General features: G+C 36.6%; 3 protein-coding genes across 4 annotated transcripts; 2 read left to right on the plus strand and 1 right to left on the minus strand.

Annotated features, from left to right (window-relative positions):
• Positions 1-332: 332 nt before the first annotated feature.
• On the plus strand, positions 333-1,357 carry LOC129731102 (probable 28S ribosomal protein S6, mitochondrial). The gene is made up of 2 exons (XM_055690868.1): positions 333-722; positions 788-1,357. Exons 1-2 carry the CDS (start codon positions 678-680, stop codon positions 1,190-1,192), a joined length of 450 nt encoding a protein of 149 aa, XP_055546843.1. The 5' UTR covers positions 333-677; the 3' UTR covers positions 1,193-1,357.
• A 134-nt stretch (positions 1,358-1,491) lies between these two features.
• Positions 1,492-6,433, minus strand: LOC129731101 (recQ-like DNA helicase Blm). Of its 2 annotated transcripts, XM_055690867.1 has the most exons (6): positions 6,091-6,433; positions 5,875-6,031; positions 5,686-5,817; positions 3,520-5,622; positions 2,904-3,453; positions 1,492-2,770 (listed from the first exon to the last, which is right to left on the minus strand). In XM_055690867.1, the coding sequence occupies exons 1-6, from the start codon at positions 6,195-6,197 to the stop codon at positions 1,575-1,577; spliced, it is 4,245 nt and encodes a 1,414-aa protein (XP_055546842.1). In that variant the 5' UTR covers positions 6,198-6,433; the 3' UTR covers positions 1,492-1,574. The 2 variants fall into 2 exon arrangements, with proteins under 2 accessions (XP_055546842.1, XP_055546841.1); XM_055690866.1 differs by having other exon boundaries at positions 3,520-5,817.
• Positions 6,434-9,124: 2,691 nt separating this feature from the next.
• LOC129727515 (importin-11) lies at positions 9,125-13,922 on the plus strand. The gene is made up of 13 exons (XM_055685415.1): positions 9,125-9,245; positions 9,448-9,785; positions 9,839-10,112; positions 10,177-10,723; positions 10,782-10,960; positions 11,015-11,203; positions 11,853-12,064; positions 12,126-12,396; positions 12,463-12,676; positions 12,740-12,977; positions 13,037-13,369; positions 13,434-13,608; positions 13,678-13,922. Exons 2-13 carry the CDS (start codon positions 9,556-9,558, stop codon positions 13,810-13,812), a joined length of 2,997 nt encoding a protein of 998 aa, XP_055541390.1. The 5' UTR covers positions 9,125-9,245; positions 9,448-9,555; the 3' UTR covers positions 13,813-13,922.
• Positions 13,923-14,378: the final 456 nt, after the last annotated feature.

Here is a 14,378-nt window from a genome sequence, read left to right on the forward strand (position 1 = left end):
AATCTGTAGGCTTATGCGTGTCTGTATCGCAACACAGAAAGTCTGTATAATACAGATTTGTCTGTATATCTGGCATCTCTGCTTATATCCAATAGAAGGCATCGGTGGTATCGGTATCGTTTCGAAGTATCGTTGGCAAAGTATCGATACCGCTTCTCATCGCTAGCAACCTCTTAGCTAGCAACGAGTATCAATGCCGAAATACTCAATACTTCGGCTCCATGTATCGATATTGTTGGTATCGATACAAGTATCGCCCATCCCTAGTTCTGAGGATTTCTGTTTTTCCAACTGATCTAATATTTGCTAATCGACTTTTTTTTACGTAAGTGGTGATCGACATCAAGTAATACGAATAATCAATGAATTTCAATGCTAATTAGTAATGGAGAACAATGAAACATTTGGCAATTTTCGGGGTAAATCGATTGACTTTCGATCAGGCAAACGAGTAGAAATTAATCGAATCGTCCTTTCGAATAATGGAAAAGTACTTGGACATCACTAGTTGCAACCAGATGACAGTTGTGGAAGCATCTGATTTACAGTGCTAAAATTTAATGTATTTCTTTCCCATGCTTGCAAACACGATTAAAAGGTTGAAATTTTCATACTGAAATTCACACGTTATATTACGGTAAAAGGATCGAACTAAAGGGCTAAATTCTGAATCGAAGATGCCCACTTACGAGCTAGTTTTAATTCTTCGACAAATGCCAAGGGTAGGTAAAATATTCGGATATTAAATAGGCTTGCATACTTTACTTGAATCGTCATTTGATTACAGCCAGAGGTAATTTCTGTTTTGAAGCGCACAGCAACAGCTATTTTCGATAAAGGAGGTGTTATACGTAAACTGGATAACCTCGGAACTCGTCCATTGCCATTTAAAACCAGTGTTCATGGATTAGTTCATCGTACGGGATCACATTTCATCGTTACCTTTGATACTCCCCCATCGACTGTGGAAGAACTAGAAGAAGAGTATGGCCGAGATGTTGATATAATTCGTAAACGCATCTATAAAGCAAATGCCAATGAACAGGATCAAGTTAGTTGTACCCTGCACGAAGAGATGCTTCCTCCAGCTTATCGAAAAGACGTACAGAAAATGGTTGCAATCGCGAGCAGGAATAAAAAGAAAGGTTTCCAGTACAACTCTGGATTGGATTATTATCCTTTCCAAAAATAGATATGCAATGTTGCATTATGTCGTGGTTCAAAACATTAGTTGATATAGTCAAAACGATAAAATATACACCCTTAACACGCATTTCGTTTCATAAGGTTTTGCTGATTTTTTCAATATGTATAAAACAACTTTTTAGTCCAATATTGAAACGAATGATCACTGTAAGTTGCCCTGATCCAAGATCCTGGCAGACGCCATAAATTGCTGAACCAAAATCCCTTTGCAACCGTAGCCGTATTAAGACTTATGATCTGCATATAATTCACCGGGAGTTAAATTCGGAGAAGTAATGTAGATAATCAACAATGATAAAAAAGTATTTTAGAGCGCTTCACAAATAATAAAAATTAAACATTACAGTTAACTTAGAAAACAGAAAAAACTACCTGTTGCCAGGCAAAGGTAGTAAGCCGAATCCTGCAGCACCTGCTCGAGCACCGCGACTTGAAGTGGCGCCAGATCCTCGTTTAGTCACCTTCCCCCCACGAGTCGCAGCCGCTTTTCCACGCGGTGCTGTTTTAGATTTCGTACGACTTCGAAACCGTTTTTTACCTCGACTGCCTGAACCCCAACTTCGCTTTCGTTTACCACTTGGACCAGCAAAATCTCCACCGGTTGATGCTTCTCGTGCTAAGCGACCCCAATCCGTAACATCGTCGCTTGAGCTTCCGTCACATTCATCTTCTGAGTTGTTTGCTTTACAATCAGAATCTAACATAAGGCAAAGCTTCTCGGCAGCATAATTTTGAGTGATTTCCAGTAGCTGCTGACCATACTTTTCAAAGTTAGCTTTTGTAACATGCGGCAATGCCAGCATTTCAGCTTGAGTTTCTGGAAGTCGCTCTGACATAGCTTTAAGTGCTTGCATATTCATGACCGAAGCCAGGGTAACATTTTTCTCTGCAGCCAATGATCGACAAATATCGAGCAGATCATTGTAGCAGCGCTCTTGCAGCTCTTGGCGTTGTGCATTGCTTTGATTATCACGTTTAGTATCGTTGCCGATGTCAATTTGTTGAACTCGTTTGTTTGTAACTTTTTCTTTGACTGAGAAGTTAACTCGTATCTCACGGTTCATGAGTTTTTCAATTTTACCACCTATCTTTATGTATGCCTGTGGGATGTCGTTGCAAAATATAAGGTCCTCTTTGAGATAGTCTTCAATTACTAATTTGTGCATCAATCGTTGAATATCACTTCGATCCCAGCTCTTTAATCGACCGTGATACGGCGTCCGATGATGATTATTTTCAATAATCTTTTTCTGCTCACTACCTTTAAAAACTTCGACTAAATGCAGGAGCGTAAAACGATTTCTTCCCGCACATAGATCTCGCACGCACTTCCCAATAGCGATGCAGTCATCCGTTACGTCAACTGTCTTGTATTCACCTTGCATGAGGCAGTTGTCACAGGCTGACGTCCGATTTTCAAGACACTGCTCCCGAGTAAAATGCTCCGCAAAATAATCCAACTGTTGTGTTCGTCGACAATCGGTTACATTTTCGCAATAATTCACCATCCGGAATAAATTATGTAAGTGAACTTGTTTGGCGTCAAATGGGATCGTACTGTCGTCTGAAATGTAATAATAAATTTTGTACATATATAGAACCATAGGATGCACAAGCGTTTCATATCAAACAAAATCTAACTTTTCATCAATTGACTAGTAAAATACCCAACTTGATAGTTAGGTGATAATACTCACGGTCCATCATTTTCCTATAACGCAGCATATCTGAATAATTGTAAAATAAGACACATGTTGCAATCTCCCCATCTCGACCTGCTCTACCGGCTTCTTGATAGTATCCTTCAATACTTTTTGGCATCGAGTGATGGATTACGTAACGTACATCTGGCTTATCGATTCCCATGCCGAAAGCGATTGTAGCACAGACTACTTTAATTTTATCCGTTATCCAATCTTTTTGCGTCGATTCGCGCACCGTGTCTGACAAACCCGCGTGGTAGCTTTTCGCTTTTATACCCGATTGGCGCAATTCCGTGGACAGTTGATCGCAATCTTTCTTGGAAAGACAGTAGATAATACCAGTCGAACGGGGAAACTTCTTTTTGATCAGTTCGATAATTTCGGTCTTGGTGGCAACTCCTTGTTTTGGCCGAATGATATATTTCAAATTGGGTCGATTGAAGCTACACAAGAACCATTTAGTATTTCGAGTCAGATTTAGTTGTTTGAGTACATCTATCCGTACGCGCGGATTCGCTGTTGCCGTCAATGCCATAATAGGAACCTGAAGAAAGAAAAGCATCAACTCATTATATATTTACTGAAAAGCGTAAAAATCGATTGAACTCACAGAAGGAAATTGCTGACGCAAAACTGCTAACTTTTTATAGTCGGGGCGAAAGTCATGCCCCCAAGCAGATACACAGTGCGCTTCATCTATGACGAATCTGCCCAACTTCTTCATACGGTATAAACCTGTGAGAATGTTCTGAAACCGAGCTGAAGAGGATATTTTTTCCGGTGTGACGTACAGTAATTTGAGTATTGGTTGAGGCGACTGCAAATCATTGTAAATTTTCTGTTGATCAGCATACGAAACATCGCCGGATAGATGAGCTGCAGGTATATCGAGTGAGCTAAGCTTGTTTACTTGATCCAGAATCAGTGATTTCAGAGGACTCACTACAATAGTTACACCTTCAGTTAACAGAGCTGGTAATTGATAGCACAGCGATTTTCCGCCTCCAGTTGGCATCAAAACAAAACAATCGTTTCCCAACAAGGTTGCGTTGATAACTTGTAACTGATTGGGGCGAAACGAACGTAGCCCAAACGTTTCTCGGAAGGCTATTTGAAGACGATTAGAATGCGGGTAGCTCATACCATCGAACTCCCCAGTTGTACCATCATTACGAACTCCCGAATGAAAATTTCCCAGGGGCTGTGGCTTCTGCTGACTTTTATCCTTACCGGTTGAACGTTCAATTTGACTTTCACCAACATCTTTGAGAAGCTGTCCTAACGAAGCATCTCTGAGCTGATTGTTTTTCTGGTGAAAACTGGCGGCACTTTCGAATCTCTCGGAAGCATCAGCGATAACAATTGATTCTGGATCGTCAAACTGAGACGGATCGTAAACCTGCCAACCGTCATCGTCAACCTGTGTTTCTACGTTTTCTATAAACTGCGTGTTCCGAAGGCACGTTTCTTTAGCACTGAATGTAATTCGAGGTTCTGAGGTTGGTTTACATGAGCTTTCCGGTGTCGCTAAGTTAATGGTGCTTATGTTCTGTTGGTTGGCACGGCCATTATTGATTAACTCTGCTTCCCGTATTCGTTCCATAATGCTCTCAATGTCTTCCTCTTCCTCGCTGTCTTCCCTTGGGGCGTCTAACTCAATCGATTTATTTTCTTCCTGCTTGTTGAGATTCGTATTAAACATTGGCTTCTTAAATACAAATCCGCTTGTTCTCAACGGAGTTTCGTTAGATTGTTTGAGAGACGAAGAGCCATTAACAATATTGTTTTCAACATCATTATCAACGGGGCTGTAAGACAATTTGCCAGTTCTTATAGTTTCAGTGCAGGTTTTATGAGATCTAGATGAAGATACTTTGAGCTTTTGGAAATTTTCCAAAGCCTTTTCGTTTACTTTTATCTTGCCTCGAGTATTCTCAATCAATGATTTAAGTTTACTATAGGTGTCCAGTTGAAATCCTTCTATGAGACTGAAGAATTGCTCTGGCAGCTGCGCAAAAATATTATAGAACTTTTCCAGCAGTAGCTGGTTAGTTTCGTGTAAATATCGACAAGTATTTTTTAGCTCGGTTTCAGAAACTTCAGTTGTTTTAAAACGTGGATTGTTCAGTATTTCTACCATTTTATCATTTAGTGTAGGGTCAAATTTTATTGACGGATATTTGGAAGGACTCAATAAACGATCTAATGCACCGGATGTGCTTTCCGTTGGTAAAGATTGGAATACGCCGGTTGAATTATGTTTTAATTCATTCTTTGAAAAAGTGCTCTTTACAGTATCTTTAGATGTTAATGCTTTTTTAAGCTGAATTTTTTGTCCATTATTCATACTGACCGATGATTGCTGTTCCTGGTGCTTTATGTTGTCATTGGCAGTGCTCAGTATACTTTTTTGTTTGAGGCTTAAAATTGGCGCTCTTTTCGGTGTGGAGCTGACAATTTCTGATTCATCAAGCGTTGGTTTATCAATTATACTTGAAGCAGGAGAAGGCACATTTAGATCGATAGTTTTATTCAAAGGCTCACTCAAGCTTGACAGAAGTGAGGCTTTGGGCACTTTATACTCAAACTTAGATGATTTTTTATTGTCACTCTTTGGAATGCAGGTTTTTTGAGGACTTATCTTAGCCAGGTTCTCGTTCAATTTTTTAGTTGCTTTTTGGTAGTTCGAGTCATTCTCAAGATTAAGTTCCAACTGCAAAGATGCGGCTGCTGCTTGGGTACAATATTTTGAAATTAGCATGTCGTATTCATCTACCTTCTCACTTGTCGTTACGCTTTCTGGCTCATTTTTCACCTTGTGCTTTTCAAGTGAAACCTTATTTTTCAGTTTTTCTGGTGATATGTCTGAATCACTTGATAAAATTTCAATTGTATTGGATTGTTTAGTCTGTAATTTACCAAGTTTATTCAGTTATCTTTCTGCAATTTTGGTGGGAGTTTGTACCTTAGGAAACTTGCGTTTAAATACACTGGGTGAACGAAGTTTAGCATCCTCGTCTGTTGTTTCGAAGTAGTTATCAGATGTTTTTATCTTGTTGCTACTGTCTGGGTGATCCTCCTTACTAATTGTTGAACTAACTGGAGCAATGTGGTTACATGAGCTTAAAATAATAAAAAAAGTTAGTTATACTTGCTACAAACAGGAATTTCATTTTTTTACAGATAATCTGCATCTAATTTTTTTTGAGTTATGAAGCTCATCAGACTCGTTTGCCTTTTGGGTTCATGTTTTATTTCAGTCGACGAAAAAAGCGCTTTACGAGACATTGTAATGACTTTCACATATGTTTAAAACAGAGAAAACGCAGTACATTATTTCACATTGTTCGAAATCCAACACGTTTTTTCTGATTTCCCTCAAAAACTAACAGGAAAGCTTGCAGGTTTAGAATTTAACATGTAAACAAAAAATACACTTCAAACAATATCCACACAAAATAGAGAAAAAAAATCAGCAGCCATGTTTTCACGGTTTTCACCCGCAGGAGCCTGTCAGGGCCAATATATGAAGGGTACGGAGATGGTTTGAGTCTCAGGTTTAAAGGGCCTTATTTTCGTCAACATTGATTACGTTCTTCTTCCTCACCCTAAAATATCTCATTGTGTCTGGGCGACTGTTGTCTGCACGTTTTTTTGCGTAAAAACGATTTATGAAGAAATTTTATGAAAATAATTCTGAATTGCAAACTTACTTACTAATTGAAAACAAACCTGACTTATGACGAACTACACAGAAAATTAAAAATACCCAAATATGCGTATTTTTGACGCAAATCAACTTTTCTGTGCGGGAAGATATTTTTGGATAAAAGTGATTTACCTACTTTTTAGTACCTGCAAGCCATCATTTAGGTAAAATTGGTTACCTTGAATCATCAATATCAATATCAAAAACTCTATACAAATTTTTACCCAAAATTAAGTACACGCATTTTATCAAATTGTTGCATTGTTTTCACCAATTGGGTCCTAAAGCCATACCAGTTTTTATATATCATTTGAAAAAGCCGCGTTATCTGAGCAAAACGTGATTTTAAAAAATGTTTATCGTTTTCCCTCGATTTTTAAATGAAGAATAAAAAAACTGCTCGAAAGGTCTTAGATGACGTTTTGCCCATGTACGGTATATGAGAGAACTGTCATTTGGGGCATTTCGAGCAGTTTTTTATTCTTCATTTAAAAATCGAAGGAAAACGATAAACATTTTTTAAAAATCACGTTTTGCTCAGAAAATTGCACTCTTCCAGCAGATATTTAAAAATCAGAAAACCGTTTAAAACTTTAGGACCCCATTTCTATGCGTATTATTTACCTAAATCAATGAAAACATTCTAGCTTACGAAAATTTACGTTGTTTTAACGTGTTTACTTGGTTATATTTTCTTTGTGTGTATGTTTTGTCACATAAGGGGGAATAGAGATAAGTGACTTTTCACCTACGCACACTAATGAACGTGTAAACACATGTAAAGTTGCTTTTGTTTCTTCCAAACTGTAAATCATCGCATCTCGTTGTTCCAACTTTTTATCACTTTTTACCATTTTTGGTCGATAATGTTCAGCAGCTTCTCCCGATTCATGATCACGAATGAAAAATTCATTCAGAAACGAGTTTAGAACTTATAATTAGTATACAACTGAATATTTGTCCAGCTGCCAAAAACATAGCATAGCAAACAAAAAGGCGATTTGTAAATACTTTCCTCAACTAGGTGCACTAATACATTCGTACGTAAAAAGGTCTATGAGTGACAAAAATTAGATGTCGCCCAGATTGTGTATTGAATCTTTGCAAAGTTTTAAAATTATATTGTATTTTCCTAGCACAGGACGTGATAAATGGTCTCTAGTTAAGGCCCAAACACAATGGATACGTTTGCGTTGCGTTGACGTTGATTTGACAGAAAATGTATGGGCTAACTGTCAAATTGCCTCGAACGCAGCTGCAACGTATTCATTATGTTTAGGCCTATATTCTTTTTTCGTTCAAAATTGCTCTCATGAAACATTTTGACGGCATCACGACTCTTGCCAGTGGTTTCAAAAATATTTAATAAAGAAAATATCAATATATGGGGTTTTCAAGTTCTGTATTTCAATTTTATTTAATTTATTTGATAATGGTTGCTCAATGAATCTTAAGATTCAGAATCGTTAAAAATTTGTCCACGTGGTATGTGGATGGCCCCTAAGCAGAAACAGTGTAAGAAAAGTAAAGTAAAGTAAAGTAAAGTAAAGCAAAGTAAAGTAAAGTAAAGTAAAGTAAAGTAAAGTAAAGTAAAGTAAAGTAAAGTAAAGTAAAGTAAAGTAAAGTAAAGTAAAGTAAAGTAAAGTAAAGTAAAGTAAAGTAAAGTAAAGTAAAGTAAAGTAAAGTAAAGTAAAGTAAAGTAAAGTAAAGTGCAGTAAATTAAAGTAAAGTAAAGTAAAGTAAAGTAAAGTAAAGTAAAGTAAAGTAAAGTAAAGTAAAGTAAAGTAAAGTAAAGTAAAGTAAAGTAAAGTAAAGTAAAGTAAAGTAAAGTAAAGTAAAGTAAAGTAAAGTAAAGTAAAGTAAAGTAAAGTAAAGTAAAGTAAAGTAAAAATATTATAAGCGGTAAAACTGAAGCCATGTTGGTCTCATATTTACCCGTTGCTATATGCTTTCCTAGAAGAATGAAACAAAGAAACCAAATTGCATAATCAAACAGCATCACAATAGAACTTTTCAAACATTTCTTTATTGGTTATAACGACATGCCAACATTAAATGAAAACTAGGATAAAAAAAACAATTGGGTTGTTTAGCTATTCACGGATTTCCGATTTTTATATATCATCTGAAAGAGTGTAATTTTCTGAGCAAAACGTGATTTTTTGAAACTTTATATCATTATCCTTCGATTTTTAAATGAAGAATCAAAATTCGCTCCAAATCGCTACAATGACAGTTGCTATATGGGCGAACCGTCATTGTAGCGATTTCGAGCAGTTTTAAATCTTGATTCAAAAAGCGAAGGACAACGATAGAATTTTTTTTTAAATCACGTTTTACTCAGAAAATGCAGATCTTTCAGATGATATAAAAAACTGATATAGCTAAACAACCCAATTGCATGATTTGATTTCAATAAAACCGCTTAAGAGTGTAAAAATTGATGCGATGGCTCGGTATTTTCTCAGGAGGTTAAAGAGAAAATACCATTTGTCATATCAAAAAATCAAAACAGCTGATTGCAAACTATTTGTGGCATATCTGTCATGTTTCACTGTGTGCGATACGCATTTTTGTTGAATTTTTAGCAAATAATAAATTTCACCGACAAAATTAGTTCGGATGCGGTAAATATTATCTTGCTACAGTTCACACTCACCACATTTTCATTGTTACTATTTTTATTTTGTTTTATGTTGGTATTTATTATGAAAAAGTCCGTTTAACTCATTGCTTCAATAACCTCTATGTTTGTCAAATTGAATTACACTTCTGATTTGTATGCATTGTACCAAATATTCAGGCTTTGACTTTATTTTTTAATTCAAGATTGTGGCGAAAGATTCAAAGGACCTTAAATGAAGCAAATTACTTAACTTCAATTGAAAATCAATAGTTGTATTTGAAGTAGACGACAGAGAAACTCAGAAGAGAAAAATGTCGGCTGAATCGGCAGTGTGTGAAGCATTGATGTATGCCTGCAGTCAAGATGCCCAGTTACTGAAGCCAGCGGAGCAGAAACTAGCAGAATGGGAGATTCAGCCGGGATTTCATCTAATATTGGTTAAGCTATTTTCGGATCAATCAATTGATGCGAATGTTCGTTGGATGGCGTCACTGTACTTCAAAAATGGAGTATTGAAATATTGGAGAAAAAATGCACCGAAGTAAGATTAGATTGAAACAAACCAGTATCGATATGATTTTTTATGTCTTGCAGTGCAATCGACCCGGAAGAAAAAAATGAAATCAAAAAAATTCTACTGCTAAGATTTAACGAACCTGTTCAACAAATCGCAATTCAAATTGCAGTGCTAATTGCAAACATTGCACGTTTCGATTGTCCCCAAGGATGGCCTGAGTTGGTGCCCACTTTAGTGGAAGTGGTTCAGAGTAACGATTTGTTGCTACAGCACCGAGGATTGCTGATACTACTGCATGTAGTAAAAGTACTCTCATCTAAAAGACTTCAAAGGGATAGAAACTATTTTGAGGTACGAAAAAAAGTATTTTCATTTGTGTTTAAATATTTCAATTCGATTTTTTTATCGTTTTCAGGATCTGACTACACAACTGTATGAATTCATTTTGAACTTGTGGGACGGTTTTACTCAGCTGTTCTACTCCAACATTCAGGAACGAGCTCAGATAGAATTGTGTGCAGCGAACCTAGAAAAAGCGATAATATCCTTACGGATTTTAAAAAAGTTGACCATCTACGGTGTGTATGGTCCACACTTGTCGCCCAAATGCATGATGTTCATTCGGGTGGTATTTCAGCGACTGAAGGAACTGTTAGACTGTCGATTGCAGGTTAAACAAATCGAAAAACAACAAATTACTGGTGGAAAACTCTGTGGCCAAGTAGAAAAATACATCATAAAGCACATGAAGTTCCTTAACTTGTTCTTCGAGACACACCCAGCATCGTTCGTCGAATTCATTCCAGGGGCCTTTGAGTTTTCCTTTCACTATGTATTTCATGAGGGGACGAATCTAATTTTCGAGGACAACGTTATTACATTCCCCAACTTTGCAATACAGTGTTTGAATCTGATTAGAGGTATTCTTTCACATAATTTGACTCACGTGGACGGGGATAGAGGTAAATTGTGTGAATATTTTTTTCGAATGTTGCCTAATTTTTTAATCCCGTTTTATAGAGCAAATCATAAACAAGGCCAAGAATGATTTTTTCACACCAGACCGACTGAGCTATATTTTCGAAAAAATAATTATGCACTATTTTTTGCTGACATCAGAAGAATTTGAACTCTGGGACAGTGATCCTGAAAGTTACGTATTGGATGAAGGAGGTGATTCGTGGAAGTACAATCTAAGGGTAAAAGTTAGTTACAAACATTCAGTTCACATGTGCTAAACCTGTTTCTTGTAGAGTTGTACAGAGGCATTCTACATGATACTGTTCCAAAAGTACAGCCCGATGCTAATTATAGAGCTGCAAAAATTCATCGGTAAATCGCAAGCACTGACTCTGACTGAATCTTCGAATATCAGTGACTTGTTGATAAAAGATTCGATTTACAACGCCACAGGGTTAGCAGTCTTCAATTTGTTCGATGAGGTGAGTGATTTGAAAGTATCAAAAGTTAAAGGCCAAGTGTTTTGTAAGTGAATAAAAATAGTGCCAAAAGAATTCAAGTAGTTAGGAACGGGCTTAAAATTTGTCATGAAATATCTTGGCATGTTATTTTCGGGTAGATATTCGTCTACCCAACGTATGTATTATTACCGCCGTACAGGTACACAAGTATTCGATCGACAAGTTGGACGGTTCCTAAATATTTACCCATGATCACGGTGGTTGTCTGTGTAGCGCGTGCTTTTGTTGTTCGAAGACAAACAGTAGAATCGGCTCAACTACATTGAAATGATTGTTAAACCTAGAAAAATCGTATAAATAGGACTAATAGAAGGAATGGGTAGCGCGTGGTATTATTATTGTGTGTACAGTGCAATGAATCTCGACAAGATTAAACTTATAGATTATTTCCAAAGGACCAGCTCAGTTGTGAAATGTTTTTCGAGCAGTTAGTTTCGTGGTATTCAAACGTAAGATATAGGCACTGTACTTCAAAAGTCGAAACCTACGATGGTTTTTACCATTTTGAGTAAAATTTTTACGTATTCTGAAAACGTAGATGGATAAGTTAGTGTTGTTTGGGCTTTGTTTGTCATGTAGAGGCTTAACCTTCAAAATAATATTTTCACAGATCAATTTCGACGAATGGTTTACTCAGCAGTTGCTCGAGGAATTAAAGTTTAAGGGCCATAACTATCGGATTATTCGGAAGCGTATTATTTGGCTAATTGGGCGATGGACAGGAGTTAGATTTTCAAAATCTCTGCGACCAGAAGTATACCGTGCTTGTCTTGAGCTCCTGCAACCTTCAGAGGATTTAGCGGTTCGTCTCACTGCATCTAAGTAAGTTATTCTAAAAGATATGTAAAAACAAGCTCATCAGGTAACGCAAGTTCTCTTACAGAACCTTAAAAAACATCATGGATGATTTTGAGTTTGATGCCGAACAGTTCCTGGAATTTTTGGAACCAGTAATTACTCTCCTGTTTACTCTACTAAAGGAAGCCAGCGAATGTGATACCAAAATGACGATTCTATACGTGATGTCGTTCATTATTGAGAAAATGTCGATGGCTATTAAATTAGAGGTCGATAATTTAGTCCAATATCTTCCCCTACTGTGGGATGAAAGTCGAGAACACGATATGTTGCGGTGTGCCATCATTTCAACTTTGGTAATTTACAAATTAACGATTTCTACGTTTGGAATTTGATTAACATTATGTATCTCAAATTAACAGCTGCAAACTATAAAAGCGTTGTACGCAATCCCTGCAGGAGAGTCGGTTGTTGCATTTATTTACCAGGTAATCGAACTGAGTACAAATATAAATGAACCGTCCCATGTCTATTTGCTGGACGACGGTCTAGAACTTTGGTTAATCGTTGTCCAATATAGCAAAGCAATGAACAGTGATCTTTTACGGCTTTGTGATAATCTTCTACCACTTATTGGTAAGTAATAAATTCTGAAGACCTTCAGGAAGAACTATAATGTAATATTTGTCTTTTTCGCAGAGCAATCTTCCAGTAACCTGCGAACGTGTTTAGCTATTGCACAAACCTACATCTTTTTGTGTCCAGATATCTTTTTGCCACGGTATGGGAAGGATATCGTAAAGACATGCCATTATCTACAAACAGACTTGAGAGCGGAAGGTATCGTTGTTATCTACCGATTATTTCTAACCATTCTTCGCGCTGCACCAAAGTATTCCATCGAGCTACTAAGGCCGTACCTGGTTGAAGTTTTTAGGTACTTTTTGACTTTATTTGCTTTGTTTTCAGTTTTTTTCTAATCTAATAGCTTTATAGGAAATACTATGAGCATGAAGCGTATCCTCAAATCACTCAGATGTATTTGCAAATCATTGCACGGGTGCTGATGCTGGATCAGGTCACATTCAGCATGGTTTTGTCTGAGCTGCTAATCCCAGATGCCCTGGAGAAAATAATAACGACTTGGATTAATGAAATGCCTTTAATAGCACACATTTATGACAAAAAACCGCTCGGTCTGGCATTGACTAGTTTGCTAACTGTGTCAAACGAGGTTATCTTTGAAAATTTTAGTGGTATCCTTAACGGCATTAGCGAAACGCTACATGATATTACCAATGAAGACAAACACACTGGAGCTAAACTAGAGTAAGTCTTTACTTTCTCTATTAGGAAATTTTATTTTAAGATATGTTTTTCCTTTTTGGGTTAGTTCTCTTTTGTTGACAGATGACAATGAAGAAGAACTGAGCATGTTGATGTTTGACTACGGCTTCATTGACACGGAGAATATGCAGAACGAAACTCCTCATTATGATCGCTGTAAAGTGATTTGCTTGCAGGACCCTACACATGTGATAGCACTGAAAGATTATCTTCAAAGTCAGGTACCTATTTCGCCATAATTATTCATGTCTATTAACCGTTGTTATTATACGTTTTTCTTTGTTTTACAGCTGATTGCACTTAAAACAACAATAGGCGCAGAACGTTATCAGTCCTTGATATCTCGGATTGATCTACAGATACTGAAGGAACTGAGCGAGTTTGTCTCATTAGGTATTCAGCTTCCTGTACAGAATTTGCAGTAAACTTGTACACCGACAAGTATTTGGAGGCCTTTTTAATCTACACTGTTATTTAACTTTTTCTTAAAATTATTTTGGTTATATTTTTATTAAACACCCCGTGAAATTGGTAACAGTTATATAAACTCGATACGCTTCCGAATTCTGTTAGTCATTAAACATAGATATTGTACAATAAATCTCTTAATTATAAAATATCAAATTTTGTTAAAATGAAGGGGTTATATACGTTTGCAGTTTTCGAAAAATCGAAAAAAATATTGCTCTATCTTAAAGTACATCTTTTAGAGAACGTTCTTTCAAATTTTCATAGAAACTTGAGCGATAGTGATTTGAACCGCTTCTCATCACCGCCGCATAATCTGAGCATAAAACTTTATATGCGATTATTTCGAAACAATGTTCTGCAAAAATGGCTCCTTATTAACAATAATTATCTTTTTTACTGTTTGTTGTAATGCTTTTTCTTAGTCGTTTTTTCTATGTGATAAAAGTAAAGTTTAAATTCGTCGTGTTTTACTTTTCGTTTGAAATTTACTTGTTTCCCGGGATCCTTGGATTTCCCGGGA

This window comes from Wyeomyia smithii, chromosome 3 (genome assembly GCF_029784165.1).
Source record: "Wyeomyia smithii strain HCP4-BCI-WySm-NY-G18 chromosome 3, ASM2978416v1, whole genome shotgun sequence".
Classification (NCBI taxonomy): Eukaryota; Metazoa; Arthropoda; class Insecta; order Diptera; family Culicidae; genus Wyeomyia; species Wyeomyia smithii.

Bases quoted from the DNA above. Each gene is read 5' to 3' on its own strand.
- LOC129731102 (XM_055690868.1), top strand. From the start codon at position 678: ATGCCCACTTACGAGCTAGTTTTAATTCTTCGACAAATGCCAAGG. The intron at 723-787 runs GTAGGTAAAATA...ATTTGATTACAG, and splicing joins TTCTTCGACAAATGCCAAGG to CCAGAGGTAATTTCTGTTTT.
- LOC129731101 (XM_055690866.1), bottom strand. From the start codon at position 6,197: ATGTCTCGTAAAGCGCTTTTTTCGTCGACTGAAATAAAACATGAACCC. The intron at 6,032-6,090 runs GTAAAAAAATGA...TATTATTTTAAG, and splicing joins AAATTAGATGCAGATTATCT to CTCATGTAACCACATTGCTC. The intron at 3,454-3,519 runs GTGAGTTCAATC...TTCTTTCTTCAG, and splicing joins TGCGTCAGCAATTTCCTTCT to GTTCCTATTATGGCATTGAC.
- LOC129727515 (XM_055685415.1), top strand. From the start codon at position 9,556: ATGTCGGCTGAATCGGCAGTGTGTGAAGCATTGATGTATGCCTGCAGT. The intron at 9,786-9,838 runs GTAAGATTAGAT...TATGTCTTGCAG, and splicing joins TGGAGAAAAAATGCACCGAA to TGCAATCGACCCGGAAGAAA. The intron at 13,370-13,433 runs GTAAGTCTTTAC...TTTTTGGGTTAG, and splicing joins CACACTGGAGCTAAACTAGA to TTCTCTTTTGTTGACAGATG.